The sequence below is a fragment of the Pipra filicauda genome, unplaced genomic scaffold (assembly GCF_003945595.2).
Source record: "Pipra filicauda isolate LSUMZ 115617 unplaced genomic scaffold, ASM394559v2 scaffold18_size4552066_pilon, whole genome shotgun sequence".
NCBI lineage: Eukaryota > Metazoa > Chordata > Aves > Passeriformes > Pipridae > Pipra > Pipra filicauda.
In genome coordinates this window covers 339,332-362,545 of record NW_024104298.1, presented here as the reverse complement: position 1 = coordinate 362,545, position 23,214 = coordinate 339,332, and the positions used below count along the sequence as shown (strand labels likewise).

General features: G+C 33.4%; 1 protein-coding gene across 1 annotated transcript in view; it reads left to right on the top strand.

The window, feature by feature from the left end:
* CFAP47 (cilia and flagella associated protein 47) overlaps window positions 1-23,214 on the top strand; it is a 277,322-nt gene that overhangs the window by 106,189 nt on the left and 147,919 nt on the right. Inside the window, exons 43-46 of the mRNA XM_039380204.1 lie at window positions 1,757-1,865; window positions 2,799-3,025; window positions 8,717-8,882; window positions 20,148-20,344. Coding sequence (XP_039236138.1) covers window positions 1,757-1,865; window positions 2,799-3,025; window positions 8,717-8,882; window positions 20,148-20,344 — 699 coding nt within the window. The remainder of the gene's footprint in view (window positions 1-1,756; window positions 1,866-2,798; window positions 3,026-8,716; window positions 8,883-20,147; window positions 20,345-23,214) is intronic.

Below are 23,214 nucleotides of genomic sequence, written 5' to 3'. Positions count from 1 at the left end.
TGCTTTCCTGCTTGCAGCTGATAGAAAATGGAAATATAAAGCATTAAAGCCACGGCTATACTAACTAAACTCTCAAAGCACAATGAAGTACCCTGTCTGTTCTAAAGCATTAAGAAAAAAAATCAGCAAAAGGAAAACAGGATTTGCATTCTGTGGAGATCAAAAAGCAAGAATTCTTCAAAGCAAAAAGGGAAATTGGGGAAGTTTGTTCCTACCTGTAAGCATATTGATGTCCGCAATGCCAAGAAAAGTAATTGAGAGTAGAATGGCATCCTAGCAACCAGCACCTTCGTGAAATTAGTTGTATGTGCTCAGAGCTTGTTAACGGTCCTTATGGAGCCAAATCACTGTGTCAAACAGGAATAATTCCTGTTTAAATTGGTTCCCAGGAGCGGCTATTAGTTTGTGTGTGAGAATCCAATTTTGCTGTAGATCTCTTTAATCCTTCTCTAGGAAGATTTGTGTGAACTCTTGAATCAAGGAAGGGGAGAAAATGCCATCAAAGTTGAGTAGCTTTCCTTCTGCTGGGTTGGAAATATAATTGCAGTGTTTTCAGCCTTAACATAAATATCAAATAAAATTACAAATAAGAAAGAAGGAAAAGCAGACTTTTCTTATGTAGTTGAGAAATACTAAAATGAAAACATTGCACTGTTGGCAGATGTGCTAGATACTTTAAATTGTTTCCTTCATATCTGGAATGAAGACAGAATATGCATATTTAGGGCAGAGTTTTAGAGAATATGGCTTATGGAAATAAAGAGATGACCTTCTGTGCAAATTGTATCAGTTGTCACAGAGACATTTGATCCTTTATGTTGCAATCAGTAGCAGTTAAAATTTTCCATGAAAAGTTTGTGGTAAACAAAATGAAGTTATCAAAACAATAGTTATATATGTTAAATCTCCTGCCTAGTTCAGATACATATAGAGGTACCTAACTTAGATATCTTTTTAGTTTGGGATATTCTGATTGTGGACTTTTTATTTTGAAGTACTTTCATTGAGTTTTATTTTTCTAAGAAATACTTCTCTGTCTTTTATTTGCACCCTAATTTTTTCATTTCATCTATAATTCAAAGTGTTATTTCTCTGCTAATTAATTTATCTTTTTCTCTATGAAAAATTACTGTATTTCCTTGTTCTAGGTCATGTTTTAATTTACTTTCAAGCTTCTATAGGTTTTCCATTATTTTTGATGAAATAACTAAGATTTGTTAAATTTATTTCTTTTTAATGGAGAATTTGAACATAATGCTCACATGCCTTCTTCTTTTTTTTTTTTTTTTGCTTTCTAAAGGAATGTTTCTAGCTCAAAATTATTGTAAACTTTTTTTAAAAAAGTTCTAAATAGTAAAGAGCAGTGAAGGTAGTTCATGAGTATGTTTAAATTATATGTAGCTATAGCATATAATTAGAATTCACTTTTTGTTGCTATATTTATGGGTTAGATTGCCCTCATTCAATTAAACTATATGAGGAATTGAAAAGGATTCAGCTTGTTGAAATTTCTTGACTTTTCAGATTTAATATTCTCTATTAAAGGTACTTTATTATGATGGCATGGCTTGAAATTATCACTTTCTATTATTTAGACATAGTTTTAAAAAACAGATCTCCTGAATATGTAAATTATTTCACAAGTCAGATTTTAGGTGTTACTAGGATATCTTTGCTTTTACTTGTAATATTTTGCCTTCTGTCGTGCATGAGTTGCTTTCTGAATTGTGTGTATATGTATGTTCTTCTGTTTCAGATTGGAGAATTTGTATATCTGATAGAGGGAACAGGTGATATACCTTTGCCTTCAGAATTGCCTGCAATGGATAGTCCAAATGTTTTGCATGCTACCAGTAAATTAGAAGGTACAGTGAATAGAAGGGAGAAGAGTACCATAGAGCAAACAATTATTTTTTTATAAATATTCTTTTGTTTCCATGGATTTTTGTTAAAATTAATTAAACGTATGCGGTAAAAGCAGTTTTTTATAGTGAAGTGTAAAAAATATATTATAATGTAACTATGGGATATTTCCTTTAATGTTTTCCAGTCCGTTCTCTTCAGAGCATCAACTGGTTGTTGGTGATTTTCAACTTTATTGGATTCTTTTCAGTATAGTCTACATAATCATTTTTTCATAATTTGTCTGCTTTCTTCTTCAGAATATAGGTTGTTAGACAGACGAATCAGGACAAGTCATCTTTACCTAGAATTTTTGTAGTTTTAAAACACATGAGTTTTGTATGCAGTGATGTGATTTGACAGAAAATCCAAGACTTTTGTCTTCAAACAGCCAGTGGTAAACTCCTGTCAGTCCTATTTCAGAAACAGTGTAGATGTTATTTGACATAATTTCTGGTGGTTTCTTTGAGAGAGGTTGTAACATCACCTAGAGGGGTAGAAGTGTGGCTGTGTTGTGTAGGTAGCAGAAAGACTTTCGTAAACTTTTATTAGTCATAATAGTATCACTAAAATCTGGGATTTTTTTATTACCTATCAAAAGCAACTTTTGGGTTGGATTTCAGTCTGCGTTAATGATTTTGTCCCCATTATGTTGATAAAGAAAGAAGTATTGTAATATTATAAGCAGTAAATGGCATGTGCTAGATTAATAGCATGGAAATAAACATTGAAGGAATTTTGTATTCTGACTTTTCTCTAGGGATTAGAAATTTTAAATGCTCTAATCAATTCCACTAGCACTGACAAATGTGGTGTGTGGGGTTTTTTGTCTTTTTTTTGTTTGTTTGTTTGTTATTATTTTATTTGTTTGTGTTGTTTTGTTTTTTTTTTAACAGATCCAAATGCATCACAACCAGTTTTATATTTGAAATGTAGTCTTGGTCAGATTCTTGAAGAAAATCTGAGGATTCCATTGATCAATGAGTCAAGAGAGAGGGCTCTGGCTGTGGCTGCACAACAGCAGATGTCAGCTGTTGAACATGAGAGAAGACTGATGACTGGGACTCTGCAGAGCAGCAGTGTTCGAGTTGCAACTGCTCTGTTAGGGCTGTCCAGAGTAGAGGTGAGAAATACGTGTTACTGCAATTATTTAGTTGTTCCTGATTTGTAGGACTGATTTTTTTTTTTTTTTATGTTTCAGGAAATAGTGTGAAGTTGTGGGTTTTTCACATATCTGTAATCTGACAGTTACTAATCCCAATTTCCCTCAGGCACTGCAATAGTTTACATGTTCATTTTGAAGATACTTTGTCACTCCAAGCTATTAAGAAGTGCCTCCTTTAAGAAAACTTGGCTGAAGTTAAGAAGAGCACTAACATTTTACTTCAGTTAGCTTCTGAAAAATACCTAGCCATTAAAAAAGCTTTCATATTCTGTCAAATAGGTATTTGTATTAGTATCCTTACTTATGCATATTTTCTGAGAAATGAAAATTCTCAAAGGGATTTTCTTTTTTTTTCCACAATAGACTTTGAGAATAAATAAAGGGGCGGGACAGACTTTCCTTGTATTGTAAACAAGGTTTTAATTTGCCTTATGAACCTGATGTTACCTGGCCTCAGACAGATTGCTGAGTGGCAGTGTTATTCCAGTTTTCCAGTTAGACAGTTCCCCAAATATGGTTCCCAGCACTAAGAGGAAAAAAAATTTCCCTGGTGATTTGATGTTAATAAATTTATTCCTTTTGTTTAGAGATAAGTTTAAAAATTAATCTAAAACAAATTAAATGAAGAAAAATTACACAGTAACTTTAATCTTTAGTGTGTTTGTAGTGGGACAAGAATTGTAATCATGTAACCTAGACTCAAAGAGTTTCCTTTGGGATTATAGCTAATCCACTGCTCTGGTAACATTTTATCGACTTTTCATAATTGAAGTCACTTAATATCACAGTCACTTAGAAAATACTTGATGAAAGGTTTAACTGCTCTGAGGCTGTGGATGAAATCATGGCAGAACATAATAGGAATACTCTTTGTACCACTAGGTATGCTAAGATGTAATATGAGTTCTAAAATCACATATATCAAAGAAGACTGGAGGATGATTAAATTAATTATAGTATAAAATACATAATGGTGGATACTAACACTGAATTAATTATCATGTGAAAAGTAAAACTAATATGTAGAAATAAGTATTTTGCTCCATGTACAGAAAGTCTTATGCTTCCTTATGAGAGATAAAATGGAGAAGTATTGCTATATACTGACATAAAAAAGAGTTTACACATTAAAAATATCTCAATATGGTAAACCACTGTGCAGACTAAATTATGAAACTTTTTCTTAATAACTTTTTGTCATAAATTTTTACTTACTGTCACTTTAAAAGGGACAGCATAGAAATTCTGGTGGCATTAACTGAGGAAACCTTTTGGGGGGAGCTGGTGCTCTGCAATCAAATTTGGAGCTGAAGGATGGGTTTAAGTTGTCTAAATTCTCCCCTCACACCCCCCTGTTAAAAAAAAAAAAAAGCCCATCCACAGCTTCTGTGTTTCAATGAATTATTTAGGCTAGTGAGGTCCTTTGGGGCATATATTGTAGGTTAGAGATAAATCTAGACTATCTGGAAATCTGTTACTCTCTTTTGGATTCATATTCCCCCTTTCTACTCTCTTCCTGCAGGTATAATTCTGTTAGACAATAGGTGGACAGAAGGGAAAATCCCCTTACATTGGTACTACTTGGTCAATTTTTTACCCATCAAATTGAAGAATAAATAACTAAATAATTGTGTGCTTTTCATTCTTTTTAAACTGTACATTTTAGTCATGCTTACTTAAATCACATAGAAAATAGTAATAAAGGTAGGTTATGTTTTTGGAGTCAAACTGGATGTGTGTAATCAGTAACAACTGCTGTAATTTTTTACTTGACACATCCATACACCCAGGTGAAAGTTGTACCTGGTTTTGTACTATGTTTTTACTATTTCTTTTCCTTGCTGTAAGAAACAAAGATCTATTTTGCTTGTTTTAATGAATAGAATGTATTAAAACTTATAATGATTTTTTTATATTTTTCCCATACAACTGTGTAACTGTCTTGTTCCTGACTATTTCGTTAATTGATTCCTACTAAAACATTTTTAGGTAGTAGTAAAGGTAATTTAGGATGGAACTCAGTCATTGTTAAGACTGGGTCTCACACTGTTGTGAATAATTACAAATTATTCACAGAACAGCCTTTGTGTTAATAATTAATAAGAGAAAGATGTAGGTAGGAAGTTTCAGTGAACACAGATAACTAGAGAAGGAAAAGAGTATCTGGAAAGAAAGGTAAGAGAATGTGGAAGAAGAACATAACTTGTTTAGACTGAAGTTGCTAATTGTGGTAAATTGAGGGAAGAGAATAAAAGAAAGAAGGAAATAACATTAGAATTCTTTCACTTGGGATTGTGAGGAGAAGGATGCTGCAGTCAGTGAAGTTCAAAATAACATGCCTTGGTTTTCCTTTTTTTTCTTGAATCTACATAAAGAGGCACAAACTAGATGCAGTTGCTAGCAGAGACACCACTAAGCTCCTTGTATAATTAGACATTATGATAGGAAAGGAAAAATTCCCGTTCTACAGGAATGCCAGAAGTAAAGCTTACCCTTTCCACTGTGTCCACTTGTGCCCTCATTGTTAAGCTGTAAAAGGTATTTCCTTAGGATCCATTTTGTTTCCATTGGAATGCTTGGCTCATCTGAGTGTGGACACCAGATTTACCATATTCCAGCTGTTAGGACATTGTGCATTTTGTTTCTATCCTGCTGTCCATGTGACTAAGCAACGTGGAGTATTTTTATCTGAGTACACCACAGTGATGTTGATGAGTTTTGATTTTGATCAATGAAAAATGAGCACAGGCCTTGTAGACTTGTGGCTTCTGCTGTTTGACTGATGTGGCAAAGTCTCATCCTGCTCCTGTCTGGGTGTGATCTTCAAAGTTTTTGCTCTTCATAGTCCCCCAGGAATCAAGGAGGATTTTTTGTGTTTTTCAGTATGAATATGGAAAAGTTGTATGCTCAGTTTAAACAATTTTTATGGGGTTTTTTTGAGAAAGAATCGTGGTGTCCTTCAGCAGAGAAGATACTGTAATTAAAAAGTTACATTAGATACACTTGAGTGGGAATGAACTTTTCATGAAGGGATCTGTGGTCAGATTTCCACTTGTTGAATTTAAATTGGGACCAGTGTCTTTTATATTACATCACTTATCTCTTGATATGGGATTAAGGGATACGGCAAACACAATTAATCACAGGGATTCTGAGAGACAGATAATAAAATTCTTCATTCATGAGGAACAGTTTAAGAAGTTAATTCCTGTAAGGAAGAAATGGGGCTAAATTAGGATTTGGAAAACAGTAATATGCAAGGAAAGAGAAAGGTGCCTCAGCACTCTGTAACAGTGTCTGCCATCCTTTGCATTAAAAAGTGCAAAGAAAATACCTGGGAAAATCAATAGGTCTTTGAAAAATACCAGGTTTAATTCTGATGGTTTATATACCCTCCCTTCACTTTTAGAAAAATTATTCTTAAAAAGTAATTAATCCTGGGAACTGAATGGAAATTCTGTTCTTAAATGGTAATAACACTTCCACATTTGGAATATCACGAACCATCACATTGATGAAGTACCCGAAACCTGTCTTGTAACACAGCAGCCTTAGATCTGAATTTAACTCTCACTGCCCTGAAAAATATTAAAAATTAGAGACATTTTCTCTTGGAAATATTATCCTATGAGACAACAGAATTAGTCTTCTGTGTGCTTGCAGGATTTTCTTTTTCCCCTAGGTCTCTCATTAAAAATATTTACATCCTTTACTTTTGCCAGGAAATATTTGAATTGTTCATAGCTAGGAAATATTTGAAATGTTCATAGACTATAATACTAACCAACTGGCTTTTTTCCTAACTTATCTTTAAAAATGAAGTAGCATGAACAAGGATCTTAAAGTATTTCAGGGATTTTTTTAAATAATATCTCTTCAAGATAATTATAATTTCAATGTGTTCAGTGTTCCACCAAAAGTCACCTTAAAATTATTTTTGTCAATTAAAATTTACCAAAACTATGTGAGCATTTTGGATTTTTATTTCAGTGTTGGAAAGTAATCTAGTTGCCAAAATCATGTGTAGGTATGAATTTATATTTGATTATGCAGAAGATCAAGTCAAATTTAAACCGGTAAATATGTGTTGGTCTTTTGATTGGGAACTTCCCATTACAAGTGATAATGAAAACTCTTTTTCCCACTGGCATTTCAGTCCTATCAGAGAGAAGTGGAACTTGCTATTAATATACCAACTGAATTATTTGCACTTATTGATTTATTTATTAATTTTTTATGTGAGAGAGAGCAATTTCTGTCAACTCTCAGTATTGTATGATAAAAATTAGTAAACAGTGAGTTCAGATTTTTAACTCACATGACAATTTTTGTTCTTCATCAAACAAGAATCTTGAATAATTATCTATTTCCATATTTATTTGTCCCAAAAAAAGTGTATTTGCAACTAAAACTTAGCAGGTTCCCAAAGTCCACATGTACTTTAACACCTTATTGACACTTTGAAAGAATAGAGTAATGGTCAAAAGAAAGCAATGGCAGATTGTAAGTCTGCTTTCTAAAACCAGCAAGGGAATGAGAGTTTTGAATTAAAACAGAAAATAAAAACAAAGAAACCCACCATGAACCAAAAGCAGAACACCAGGCTTGTTGATTTGAATAGTAGTTTGACCATATTACCCTTAGTAGTAATCTTGAAGAATAATCAGCTTACCTTTTAAATTGTACTTTTATGTTCCCACAGTGGATTTTCGTTCCTTAGCCCACTGAAATATATACTGTGATGCCTGCTGTCTTGGCATTGTTTTAAAACAATAGATTTTGATAATAAACCGGTTTTCTTACCAAACCCTTAATATTTCTGTATTTATCTCTTCCCTACACTTGCTTCAAGATAGTTCACAACAGTCATGAATTCAGACTTGTATGTAAAAAATACATGACTAGTTTCAGGTTTGAAATTTGTTCAACTTACAATTACTCTTGAGCATTGCAATTATACTGCGTTATTGGATTGAAAATAGCAATTTTGAGCAAGTAGTGTATTAAATCATTACATTATTTTTGTCATGGTATCCTACTGAAGTCAAATTTAGTTCATTAAGAGGTTCATATGCTTATATTGACCTTGCCTTAATATACTGTGCTAATCCTTTACTAATATGTTTCATGCTGTTGATTAGCAATGCTTTTTACCAAGAGGAGGAGTTTAGTTGTCCCTAAAATTAATTCTAAATGCCCTAATTTCTAAAATATATTGTCAACATTAAAATGTCAAAGTTAATTCAGCTAATAGTTATCCCTTGCCAAATATCAAAATTATTTTTCTTTTTCATTCTTTTTATTACACAGAAACTTTATTAAGTAAGAGAAAAATCATCTTTCTACAACTGATACAAAATACGTTTCTCCCCTTTGCTTCCCTGAATACCTATAAAGACAAGCAGATTGGTTTCTGAGGAGGATGTGGGTTTAGTGTAAATTTCAAAATGTATTTTCCTTAAACAAATGTTTCAGATGCATGATGTCTTAAAAAATTTAAGACAGTTTTTATTCGGAAGGATCCCTCAAAAATTGCTATCTAACTTGCTTAATTACCAATTCAATTTTAGAATTATAATTTTGCATTTCTTAACCTGAAAATATTATGAGATGATTGTCCATATGGATACATTATTCCTTCACTTGCAGAAATGTGCCCTTCTGAAACCTCGTAAATACCCCACAAAGTACGTGGATTACAGTGTAGAAGTGAGCATGAAAGAATTTTTTGAAGTTCCTCATAAGTTCTCTATTCCAGTATTGCCATCAACCAGAGTTAATTTGGAAGCAAAAGACTCTTCATCTCAGAAAACAGGTAAGAATAGTCTCAAAGATGAAGAATTTGGTTCGATTCTTTCGCCACGATAATTTTATTTTTAAGGTTTTTCTAAATAGATACAGAAAATGATCTTTCTCTCCTTTTTCTATTGATCAAATCCTCAACTTTGTCTTTATTGTCATTACCCAAGATCTATATATGAGCTCAAACCAGTGCTTTCTGCTTGCTCTTGGTTTTCTCAAAGGCACAGAAGTACAGGAGACTTGCTTGAAAAGAGAATTAATGTCGTCTGTTTATGTGGCAGATCTTGAATTTGAGCTCATTTCTCCCTGACCCTCATCAGTGAAGAGCTGTGCCTTAGACTTCAAGAGTGGTCTTGTCAGCTTTGGTCACTCTCTGTCATCTCTAATTTTTCTAGTATCTTAAATTTCATACTGAAATCTTAATTTTTTTTTTGTTTGTTTTTTTTTGCTTGGCTTTCATTTTGTTCCCTGCTTTGCTAGTGGATTTTTTTTTTAATGCTTTATTTAAATCTGTAAGGCACTTTAGGTTACATTTTGTAAAAAAAAAAAGAAAAACAAAACAAAACCCAAACAACAACTTGAGTGCCTGAGGGAGCTGGGATTGTCTCCTGGAGAAAAGGAGTCTCAGGGTGCAGCTTATCACTCCCTACAACTACCTAAAATGAGGTTGTAGCCAAGTGGGAGTCAATCTCTTCTCCCAGGTAACAAGTGACAGGAAAAGAGGAAATGGCCTCAAGTTGCACCAGTGGAAGTTTAGGTCAGATATTAGAAAAAATTTCTTCACCAAAAGCAGCATTGGAACAGATTGTCCAGGGAAGTGGTGGGTACCCTGGTGGTATTTAAAAGATATGGAGATGTGGCACTTAAGGACCTGGTTTAGTGGTAGGTTAACAATTGGACTCAGTGATCTTAGAGGTCTTTTTTAACTAAATGGTCCCATATAAAATTTCTGTTTATATTATGGCTAACGTAATGTCCCATAGGTAATGGATAACAACACAAATAATCTTTGGTTTTACTACTTAAAGTAGTAGTTTTCTTAGTGGATTTAATAGACTTGAATTATAGACAGTCCACCCATAGTTTTGTTTCATCTGTTCTTTTCTTGATCAGTAGGGTCCTTCTGCAGGTTTCTGCAGTTCACTTCTCCAAGTGTCACTGGAATCAGTCGTGCTTTCATGGTCTACATTTGTTTTCATGCTTCGTGGATACCTTGTGGGTTTTGTTTCTTTCTGGAATAATAGTAATGAAGAATTTCTTTGGTTTTTTGTTCAGACAAGTCTATTTGTTACAGGTACATTCTTATTCAATTACAGTATCTGTGCTATAATACATTTAGGGTGTGTTTTTTGGAAGATGGCAGCAATAGTTGTTGCAGTACTAGAAGCAAGACTGATGAGTGACTACAGGACAAGCAGTCAGTAGAAATTGTAGAATAGATGTAACACTGGTTGAAGGCTGAGACATTTAATGTGTGACAGAATATTTAAATCCCAGTTGAAATTCTTTTGTTGCCAAGTTAAAAAATAAATGTGTGTGTTTGTAGCAATTAAAGCAGAGGTGAACTAAATAAAAGTCATAATGACTATGAGTGTAGGAGGTTCTTTGAATTGTACTGACAAAGAGGGGAATACCAGCTGGAGGGGAGAGAGGAAAATCTACACACACAGATCTGACCACATAACAAGATCTCCACCATGATCTCAGAGCAAAGGTGACCAGCTGGTAGGTCACTGTTGCTTAGCAATTTCTCAGATTATTTCAGAAGTTGAAATGTGAATGAATACATCTGAAAAAATTAGAATATTAATTACAAAAATGTCATAAATAAACTACATTACAGTAAGGAATTAGTTATTTTGCTCTTAGTTCATGCTGCTTCTTTATCCATCAAGGGATATTATACAAATATCTGAAAGAGTGCTTAGATTTATGGAGAAAAACAAATGTGAAAGCAAGCTAGCTAAAATCAATCTTTGTATCAGAATTTCTTAGGCTGCAGTAGCAGGAAGTGTGTAACCAATATTTTAAGAACTCTGCCAAAAGGGAATTAGAAGGTAAAAATCAATACCACTTTAAACATTTTCTTGTAGAATAGATCTTGTTAAAAAACCTTATTACATTTTTGGCAGTATTGCAGATCAAATAGATAAAAGGAGTACAATATGTTTACCTTACTTCCAATGTGATATCTCGATCAAAACCCAAATCATACAGGATATGTGTATGGATCTAAAATAATACATTGACCAGATTTAATGGATTTAGAAAGTGCTGTTAGTTCATTACTGGAGAGTCATTGGAAAGGGAGTCCTTAGGAACAATAAATAAATATAAACTACATTTTAATAATTTGAAAGATTACGTAAAGACTTTGTTGAGTTAGCAATGACAAAGATTTGATGAAAGAAGTTAGTTGGAACTGTTACATAGTTATAAACTATGAATTTTAGTGTAACCAAACATGTAGTAGTATATGTGGAAGAGTCTGCGTGCTAAACCAGGGGAGAGGATGGTTTTGGAAAGCAGTTGTTAGTGAAAAGGACTGACAGTCATGCAAAATTTTTGTCTCAGTGGGAGCTCTTTCTTAATGTTCAAATGGCCAATGAGATCTACAGATAAATTAGAGGCATAAGGACTGGGTAGGTGATCTTGTCTCAGTACACAGTATTGGCAGAAGAGCTAGTACAGAAGTGAAGGGTCTCGTGCCTGTGAGTTTATGGAAATTCTGAAAGAATTTGAAAAAGGCAAACCACAAAAATGTTCCAGTGCTCAAAAAGAAAGCTTAGAGAAAGGGCAACCTCATGATCACTTTGAATTCTATGTGTCTGCTGAGCAATTCAAGCACAGCCCCTGTAGTGTGTCAGTGTTATGTGACCCAAGGAGTCAGAGTCATTAAGGTTGGAAAAGACCTCTGAGATCATCGAGTCCGACTGTTAACCCAGCACCACCGTGTTCACCACTAAACCATGTCCCTAAGCAACACATCTACATGTTCCTTGAACTCTTCAAGGTATGGTGATTCCACCACTTCCCTGGGAAGCCTATTCCAATGCCTTTCAGCTAAGAATTTTTTTGTAATATCTAGTCTAAACCTCTCCTGGCACAACCTGAGGCCATTTTCCTTGGTCTTTTTGCTTGTCGCCTGGGAGAGACGTGTTGATCTGGTCTCAGTATTTTTCTGTTGTAGACTAAATTGTAGGCTATAGTTAGATATATATGATGTTACGATTTCATTGCCCTACTTTTCAATAAATAAAGTGCAGAACAACTAAAAATTAAGAATTAAATTTTAAATTATTATTTGGCATGTATCATTCTTACTGTCAGAATGATACTTTTCAGTGTTTTCAGATAGCTAAATAAAAACATTTGCCCATGGTGTATTATTGTGAACTTTTCATGTTAGTAACAATTTCTAATATTTTTTATAATTACATGCAGCATTTTAAAATTTGGATTCATATTTTTTCATGACCTGTGGACAACCTTATCTCCTTCTTTCTATGATTTCTAAACATTATCTCATATACTTGCTCAGCAGTGGGATTAATCAACTCAATGTTTTTTGAATTTTATTTATTTATTTATTTGTGTTTCTAAAGCAATTTCCTGTGGGCTTAAGTCTGTTCTTCAAAAAAGCATTATCAGTAATTCTGTTGTTTCTTCCTAGTATTCCATGGTCTATGGGCTGTAAAAATTTTCCTGAATCTTAGAGTTGCTTTATTTTTATGAATAAAGTCTTAATCTTTTAAAGCAAAATTGCAGTCTCTGCCCAATAACAGCAACAACAAAAAAAGTTATCCTTTCATTTTACTGTTTACATTTTCAGGTTTTATTCTAGCTCCTTATGTTGACTTTCAGAGTTCAGTTCTATGATTTAACTGGCTGTATAATAATAAAAATTGAATTAAATTTGGTTGTCTTAATCATTCAGGTAGTGAGGCACAAGTGGGATTAAAAAGTATTAAGTGGTAGCATTCCTTTTTACTCTTCCTACATACAAAGGATTTATTTAGAGTATGATTCTATTTCAAAATGTGGTTCTGAAAAATGATAATGTATGTCTTTATCTTAATAGTTTTCATTCCAGCTGTATCTATTGAATAGCTGTTTCTACTATCTATATGTATTAGCAGAAAGTTGTTTTGGTCTTGCAAAAAGTGAGAGGGATTTAAATATTACACTGCATGCATTTCTTTTGTGCTGCAATAATGAATTCAGTGGAGAATAGTTATATTTACTGCAGGGTTTTTTTGTACTGTGAAATAAAACTGGGAAGACCTCTTTTATATTGTTGCGAATAGAATTATTACTGTGGTGAAGAAGGATGGTAATCCTCAGAAAACATATCGAAGTATCCTTTGCCTCATTCTCTGGTCAGAATTGAGATTCAGAAGATTTAGTGAAATCTGGAGTCTACCTAGAAGAAGAAGATGTGAATAGACAGGAAAGGCTTCAAACTTAATTGAAAAATGAAGCCTTTTGGAGTCAGGATGTTCATATATGATTTAGATTTTAATCGGTGGCCTCTGACATCTGCTTGCATGAGTGTCAGTGTCAAGATTTCCTGCCATGCATTCTTATTTTACAAAACCTTATCTGTATAAGTGAGTATGCTCTTCCTGCAAGTAAGGAGAATGTTTGGTAAGTCAGAGCTATTATATTATCTTTGTTGAATAGATTTTATAAACATTTTATCTACTGTATATTTGCTGATCCTGTCCAACAGCACAACACCTGCTATGGTTGGGAAAGAAAGAAATTACTATGCAATTTGGGGTAGAACTGTGAAAACCAATACAAAAGTCAATGCTATATGTTTTTTTCAGCAGGTAATGAAAGACCAGCTTTAACTAAGTTTTAACTAAGATGAACAATTTACTGGGCAGTGGAGTTTATTTGAAAAACATGGATTTTATGCTGAGTGCTGTTATGTGTCAAAGATGAAATAGCATAGGTTGGAAGGGGAGGGAGAGCTTTGTTTTGAAAAGTGATGTCTCATAATATTCAAAAAATCTGCAAAGCAGCAGAGCACCTGTCACACAGTGAGAACTAAAGCTGTCAACTTTACTTCCCCCTCCGTGTCTTTCTGACTTCAGCTCCCTTGCTCTTTTATTAAGGAATTTTTCAAAAAAATTTTGAAAAACGAGGCTCCATGAATGCCTAACTGGAAAAATAAAGTGCAGGTATTGAAAAGTGTTATTACTATTTTATGAAAGGCAGCATATTATGGGAACATCACATCCAGAAGAAAAGGTTGCAAATGAGGGAGAGTTCAGCCAAGTTCTATAGTAATTATTTCAAGGTCTTGAAAGATTGAATACCTTGATCTTGCAGTGATCTCTGAGGGAAAGAGGTCCTGCTCGGGTTACCTGTAAGTATTTAAAAAGGGAATATATATCTGACTGTAAAGACTGTGAAATGCTCTTTGCAGAAAGCATAACACTTTCTACATGACAGAGATTTGTAATGAAACAGTTTGTGATACCTGTAAAATTATGTGAATTTGAGGTTTGTTAAATACTGACACAAACTCAATAGAAGCAACAATCTTTTTACCACTCAGTCTTTTAAAAGAAAGTGGAAGCTTTCCTAAGATACACACTTCTGCTCCAACTGTCAGGTTAGGGCTTAATATAACAATTATTTGATGAAATTGTAGGGTTAAGATAAACATCCAGTAATATGTCATCTGGTGTTAAATAAGAATGTATCTTAGAGTTCGGAAATTAATGAATTTTCTGGAATAGTCTGTGCCTTAAAATACATAGTATGGTGACACTGGGGATGGCTCTCAGTAATGGAAAAAAGAACCTGTAGAAATTCCTGAGACAGAGCATCGCACATAATTGCACGTGATGGTTCATGGCTACCACAGCATCTAAGTACTTTATAAGAAGGACTTCCTATTTATTTGGTTTTCTTTTTTTCAGACTTTTTTTTTTGTTTGCAATCTTCTGTCTTCAAAGAACTTTAGATTATCACTTGTACTATCAGCAGAAACCTGATAGCAATACCCTTGGATAGAAGCGTTTTAAAGGAAAGAAAATATATGGGAGTAAATGATTGATAGCAATTGCTGTTCAAAAGCATTTCAGCAGCATGTTGGTACCAGCATATCAATACTTTGTTTTATGCCTTGCAAAAATAAATACCAGTGGCTGTTGTCATGTAATGATAAATATACAAAAATATTCCATCAGTAATGAAAAAAATTATGCAGTTCTATGAGATTTTTTATCCATTTTAATTTTCAAAGGGATATGCACCTAAGCAAGCATGTCCTGATATACACTTACTGCATTTTATTATCATGTATGTTGATGAACTTTTCTAAGGCAAGCATGTACTGAGAATGCTTTTTACCATGCCATATGGTTTATTTTCTTAGTTTATAAAAATAACATAAAAAACCTAGGTATGAAAATAGAATTAAAAACATTTTTTTTTTTGATGGCTAGGTTGTACTATTTTGCATTAAACTTGTCCAGGAAGAAATAAAAGCTCACAATGCATTCTCAATGAAAAAATGTTGTTCCACCTTGCGATCTAATTTAGATTCCATATCAAAAGCTAATATTAGAGTTCTGTTGCCTCTTAATACAGTATTTAACAGTGTTGGCTCCCTGCTGTTATACTTGCAAAGAATGTCCAAAAAGAGCTCTCTATTTTAATTAATTTTCTTTTTTTTTTTCCTTTCCTACTTAGTGAATTATGAAAAAGCTTTCTCTATGGAACTATCAAGAATTGTTGAATATTTTCTTCTTTCTAGATGATTGCTCCTACAGTTAATAGATTCAGATATTTTTAACTTTTTTGGTTGCTTCTGTTAAAACAACTACTGGTTTACTTTTTTTCTCTTTTTTTTAACAAAAAGAAAACTTATTTACTCAGAGAATTCTAGATTGCAAAAAGAAAGGAACCACACCACAGAAGTCTCTACTTAGCTCTTGTTATATCTTTTTACTATAAAACCTTCATTACTAATTTTGCATTAACTTACTATTTTGCAGTGAGTAATATAAGAGACTTGGTCTTTGATTCTCTCTCCATGTAATACTTCCTTATGCATTTAGTGCAGTCTTTTAATAGTTTTGAGCTCTTCTCTATGTAGGAAATTTTGTTTAGTCTTCTGTCTTCTCTCTGTTGCTTATTTTTTAAAGATCTCTCAGCCACTTCTTTCAGGTAACAAAGAATCAGTTTTGAATTTTTTTGTAAATTTTGTGTGTAAATTCTAGAGAGAACTTAGCTCTGACTTCATTGTGATTTTAGATCGAGAGTCTTTGAATTATTTCCTCAATGTAATTCTTTATAATTTGGCTAATCCTTTTTGGTAGAGGCTATTCATCAGATACCTTAAGAGAGCACCTAAACATTACAATATTTCTGAAGTTGTATTAAGCAAACTTTTTACTTGGCAGCATTCCAGTTGCCCATCGGTGTAGTGACTGCTTGTTTCTAAAGTGCCTGTGAGTATTCTTCAGAAATATTAGGGGGCAATGATTACTAAACAACCAATCCCTAAGAATCTCTTTGTTTTGCTTTGTTGTAGTGACACACAGCTCCTCACTGGCTTCTGAATGTGACACACAAACATGACTACTGAGTGCACTGAAAAAACTGTCTCCCATTTGCAGTTTTAAATCAATTAAGGAAAACCTGTGTTCGTTCTTTTTTTTTTCCCCAGTAGATCTTCCTTTTCTGGTTGATAAAATGTATTTAACTGTTTGTTTAGATGTGTAATGATATATTGTATTTAAGTGAAAAAAAGAACCTGTAAACAGTAGGTTTTTTAGAAACGTACAAATCTGTTGTATTCAGATAAAGTGAAAGCAAATCAGCAAATAAACATACACAGTGATAGAAAAAAATTTAAAACCTATCAGCATTCATTAAGGTATATTAAAGGATGGTTGCTTTTTCAAGACTACTGAGTAGAGTGATTTAATTCAGATGAACTCATTTGAAGACCTGATATATAAACAGAAGTCAGAATGGTTGCTTATTTAACCTTCTAAGAGTACATACCTGAACATTCAGTTCTCGGGTTAATTTAACCATTTATTTGTGACACATGAATGGTGTCAGGGGCTGAGGTAAGTTCACTGAGAAATTTAGCTTTGAACTTCTAAAAAGATAGAACCATCATTGTTGAACAAAAGCTATTATAATGTGCAATTAGTTGATGACTGCTGAAGGCCCATACTTTGCACCTTCAGAAATTATACCAACAGAGTGTGGTATGGAAGAGTCTCATTTCTATTCTTACTCATGCCCTCCTCCCACAATTTGCCATAGGACTAAACAGCGAACACTCTACGAAGTGCTTTTATTACAAACTTGGAGAATATGTTTTTTCTTACATTTTAATGTCAAAACAACTGTCATTACTTTTCTTTGAGAGGTACTGTTTGTTGGCTAATGCAGTTAGAGGAGTAACTTTGAATTCAGGTCAGGTAGACCTAAAATGACGAATTATAAGATTTTTAAGAACCACAAGGCATGGACTGTTAATTCCGGATGATGATCAGATTGTCTTTTGCAATAAGTAAATGGCACAAGTAAATGGCAGTTGCCAGAGAACATGACCAATGTCTGTGTGCTGTAATTTAGCTTTCCAGGAATGTGTGCTATTCACGCTAAAAGTTTTGTTTTTTCAAATACCCCTGTTTTGACAACTGCCTCACAAAAAACCCCAATATGATTGAGTAAATGTTTCCCACAGGTGTTTTTCTGACATAATTCTATAAAATGGTTGGCCGATTTCATATGGACCATCTCCCTGTCAAACAGTAAATATCCTGTGTATCACTGTAACAAAACCCTGTACTGTTCTGCCTGACTTTTCACTGTGAAGAAATGCTTGCAGGCTCTGCTTCCTCTTACATAGAAACAACATAAATGTTGCCCATTGCTTACTGTTACTAATTTTTGTCTCAGAAATTGTTAGGCAAGTTTTGACACAGTGATTTATTTTCATTAAATCTTTAAATGTATTCCTTGATTAATCTTTGTTGAGTATCTTATGAGTCTTAGAAAGAAGAAAACATGCTACACCGAGACAATTCTAAGCCCAGTTTACTTTATGGTATTTAAAATTAGCATGAAAAATGTTTTGCAGGAAAAAAAAAAAAGTGACCTTCACCAATAATTCAAAGACAAGTGATTTCTGTAATAATTTCAATTTAGAGGTCCTGTCTCACTTCAGAAACCGTATCTTATTGTAGAAAATACTTATCATGCTAAATAAACATCACCTATTTGTTTACTTTCCTTTTCATTCATTGTAATTGAGCATAATATTTCAGTTGTTCAACTGACCTTTTCTTCAGTGTATTTTTAAATGCATAAGAAACCATACTTTTACCAAAGTAATGCCAAACTAAATACTGTAAATATGGAATATTCTTTTCATGGGTTTTCTTTTTAAATTTTTCTATAGGAGACATTTCTGTTTGAAAGTGTTCATTTCAAATATGGGTCCAACTCAGGGAAAGATAACCCTAATTTTCATTTAGTGCAAGAAAGTAAAACTCATACAGAAATATTTTGGAACTTCTAGTATGCTGAATTACCTTTCTTCAAATACATGTTTAAACATCTGCTTTATTTTGAAATACAAGTATTTAAAATGTGTAGTTTAAATTTTAAGTAAATATTTTGTTTCAACATCCTAAAATACTTCTTGTAGACAAGACTATACTAATGAACTGAGGAATGAAAAAGGCAGTTTCATTCTTTGCATAACTGATAAACTCAGGTCACTTGTGTGGGATAGCCCATAGGGATAATAACTTAATGATAAAATGGAAAAAAAATAGTAATAATTAAAAAACTACCAGGCCATTAATCTTTTCTTTAAAAGAGAACAAATTAATTATTTCAGAGAGAGTTAAACCTGAGGTGCAATTTATAATCTTTCTGATAGTCTAGTAATGTTGAAAGATTAATAATGTCAGTCTGTACAATCTGTCTGTTGAACTTCAGCTATTTTTGTGGAAAAACTGAAGCAGTGATGACATAAGACCACAAGAAAACTTCAGCTGGGGGTTCATTTTCTGAGATGAAACCTGAATACATCAGGGAGCACCACTTTGTGGAATAGAAATAGCAGCCTTGCAAATGAAGACATATCATCAGAAAATAAGCCAAATAAGGGAGAAAATGGAAAATTCCACAAGAATTTGTCAGGTGTTACACTTCAGAGAGAAGTGAATTGTTTGGAGTTTTATTTGTAAGGTTCTCTTGTGTCATTATATTGTATCTGACTTTCCTCGTTCTCTTTTCCAACTTTAGGAATTGGTTTCTAACTTTGGAAAACAGTGAAGACAAACAGTCTTTTTTACATATAAAACTACAGTGAAGTTTTTCCAGCTGCAATCTCCATGTGGTGTTTCTGGTTTCTCGGAGACTCTTGGGAGTGGGGAGCTCTTTTTATGGCAGTCACTGAGGTTCCTCATGTACCTTCCTTTCTCCTTAGGAAAGAGTCCTACAAGGGCTAGTGAGGAGCTTAAAATACTGTATTTTAAGCTTACAGTCTGATCAGACTGCTTGCAGTCTGATCTTTTCTGTAAGCAAGAACAGAGGAAGCCTTTGCAGAGTCTTGTTAGATCTGACTCTGTGCAAAGATTGACAGCATTTGTATTGCTTCTTCCTTGCTCTAGAGATTATGGTGGGGAGTTTTCCTTATGTGTTGTGGACTGGGGAAATGTGACTTTTCGTGATTTTGTTTCAGCTTGGACACCCCTGCAATTTCAGAAACTCTCCAAAACTTAGCACAGAAAAAGTCTAAAGGGGTATCGTGAGAACTACTACGTTTAACAGAATTCCTGTAATTGTTGGAGCTACTCTTACCCAAATATACTGTATTATCACTGGTATCTCTGGTGGTAACTGTTGACAAAAGTGTAGTAACTAATACACTACTGTTTTATATTTACAGAAATTCATATATTTTAAACTTTTCTGCTAGATGTAAGAAATCTTTTAAAATACTTCTCTCTGTGCACTACTAAAATCAATAGAAAATATTGTTCACATGCTTCAATATATCACTTTTTAGGAAACCAAAAATGTGGCTATGCTTATATGGTAGCACTCCTAAAATTCCATTGCCTGTTGGAAATTGCTGCATGTAGTGCTGAGAAGACTCTCCTAAAGTTTATTGGAAATCTCTTCAGATTCTGCTTCTGAATTCGATGTTTCTGAAAACCTTTACAACATCCTTTGTTTTGTTTTGTTTTGTTTTATTTTGTTGTTTTGGTTTTTTTTTTAGATGGAAGTGATACAGTTGGGCTGCCTATAAAGTTCACTCCTCCAGATGCTGGTTCCTACCACTGTCAGATTCTTCTGAAGTCCCCCTGCGATGTTCGTGTCTATGAGATTGAATGTGTAGTGAGTAAAGACAGAGTTGAGGCAGAGCTTGAATTTCTAACTCCAGCTTACCAGTCAGTGATTCAGAATATTCCAATTGTAAGTTCACTTTACTATTACAAACTAAACTAAGATTTAGGATTTAAAAAAAAAAACTACATTCCTGATTAATACTGTTAAAAGTCACAATTGTGAAATGCACAAGTGTGTGTAAATACTGACTTGAGTGTTATTTCTCAAAGTCCATACTGTAGATAATATAAAGCTTGTTAGGAAAAATACTTCAATTAACAGTTGGCTGGGCTTAATTCTAATGTTTCAATTCTGGCAATTTTAGTCTGTTACTGAATAATGTTATCACAAGACAAGTGAAAAAATGAGTTGTATAACCTAGGGAATAAATGCACTATTTCTGAAGAGAAAAAAAGGAGAGATGTTGAGGAATAAAATAGAAGAACTAGATTACATACAGTTAAAAAAATATGGTAAGCATAGACAGTAGATTGTTTATACTTTTATCATATCTACTTTGTATAGGAAACCCTTGACACATGAGGAGTAAGAGCAGAGAGTGAAAATGGATGCAATATGATCTCAATATGATCTCCCTCAGAAAATTATTCGTCAAATTTCAGATAACTTTTCCCATTTAAAATTAAAAAAAAAAAATAGGGAAGGAGCTTAATCTGTGAGAGAAGGGATAAAGTTTCTTTAAGAGATAAAACCAATTGAATGTTTTCTGAGATTTGAACTACGGTTTGGTTTATGTACTTGATAGAACTTTTTGATTGCAGAGCCACTGAAGAATACTAGTGAGTTAATTTATAGAGAAATTATTCTGAAATTTGGTAGTCAAAAGAGTGGGGGCAGATTCAAACAAGAAGACTTAATATCTGAGGAAAGACTGTACTGTGGATGTTCTGCCAAATAGTGAGAGTAGACAGAGAACTAGTTCATTAGAAAGAAAAGAAAGGAAAAAAAAAGTAAAGCACTATATTACAGTGCTGACTCTTCTTGCAAATACATTTTAACATATTAATATTTTATTTATTAAGACTTGATTTTTTTGAACGTTACATTAGCTTAAAAACAACTGATGCATAACACAGAAGCGTAAGGGGTTTTTCCACCTTGTTTAAACAGTTTCTAAATAGATTTGCTTTATTCTTTTGATGGTTTTATTTTTCACTTCAGAGTGTTCCTAAGTACATGCTTTTAAATGTCATGCAGGGGAGTTATGCTTTTATACTTTTCAGTCCTGCCCATTTTCTTAGCAAGGAAATAAGAAGTACCCCAATTAGAGCATGTACTCTGCCTGTGTGAGAGAGGGAATGGTAGTCTCTCCCTTTCTATGAAATGCATATACATGATCACAAAGTCTGCTCAAAATATTATATCCTAAATTTGCAAAATTAAACATTGATGGACAAACAAATATAAAAATGCGAAGTTCTTCCTGTCCTTTTACATCCTAATGTTAATTTTGTGACTGTACATTATTCTTTTCACAAGATTTCTTTCATGTTCAGTACAAGAAATGTGTTATTCTTGTAAGGAGTTAGATACTTTACATTTCTATATGCACTTATTTTAGTTGGAGCTTCTCCATCAGAAATTTTTGCACATTTTTATGTTAGCACTATTGTATATGTAATTTTAATTGTTCAACTTTGAAATATTCTATGGAGAAAGACAGATACTCATAGTGAAAGTGAGGATGGGGTTGTTCAATCTGCTACACGTAGTTTCTTGAACCAAATATTTAGTGTTCAAAGCACTTTTTGCAGACGTGAGCAGACAAACTTGTGTGTTAGGTGGAACACTTTATAAATGGAGCAAATAAAATTGTCAAGTGGTTTGCTTAAAGCCACACAGTGAATTATGACAGAAGCAGAATAAGAACGCAGTTGGAATCTGAGATCTGTGATTGGGGTTGGTTTGTTGGTTTTTTTTTTTAAATATGGGAGTTAAGGCTGATCTTTTGAAGTTTCCGTAATTCTCCCAAGTGTGAGATGAGTGTAATCGTTCCATCCATCACTTTCAGCCTGTCTGGGTATAGGTCCAATACATGGAGCCTTTTTATGTACCTTGGATTGAACCACCTACCATTCTGTGAGAAAATTCTAACTCCCTTAGCATTAGTCGTATTTCTTATTGCTTTAACAGGCTTTGGATAAAATTTTGCATTAAGCAGAGATCCGGTAAGAATTAGGTGATTAAGTGATTAGAAGTGAACAAGTACAAGGGAGTAGAACTTTCTTTAGAAGATACTTTTAGAAAAATTCATGCTGTGTTAGAAAGATTTATTACAGAAGAATTTCAAAGTGGCCATGTTTGTCAACTGAATTTCTCTAAATAAATTCTTGTGTTAGAGATTAAGAAGAATTACTTGCTCCACATATTGGTGTAATAATCACTAGTGTGGATAAAGGAAGTATCTGATACCAATGGCACTAGAAATCATTAAAAATAAAACAATTTAAGCCCCCAAATTTTCACTGTCTTCCTCTTTTCCTTACCTAAGAACAATCATGATGATGCTTTTCCTCTATCCCACCTTTTAAAGTGCAAAACTAGCAGAGTGATGACCTGCCAGTTTTAAAACTGGTCAAGCTGTTTTTCAAAAGGATAAAACTGTTCCTGATATTGTGGAGAAAAAAAACATGAGAATAAAAAAACGCTTTTGATGCCTGCTTTTCACTTTCATTTTATCCTTGGCATGAGGATATCAGCAAATTACTTTTTTTCTTTTGTGTTTTCTACAAGAGATATGTAATTCTGGTTATTACAGACTTGGAGACCAGGGTGATAAAAGTGTTTTGAAAGACTGAGGCACTACACAATCCTCAAAATTCCAAACAGACATACAAGCTAAACCACTGGGAAATTTACCTCTAAAGAACTAAAAATTAAGCATTAATCTTAGATATTAATCAAACCTTATATATAAGATACTGCAGGTCTTTCTG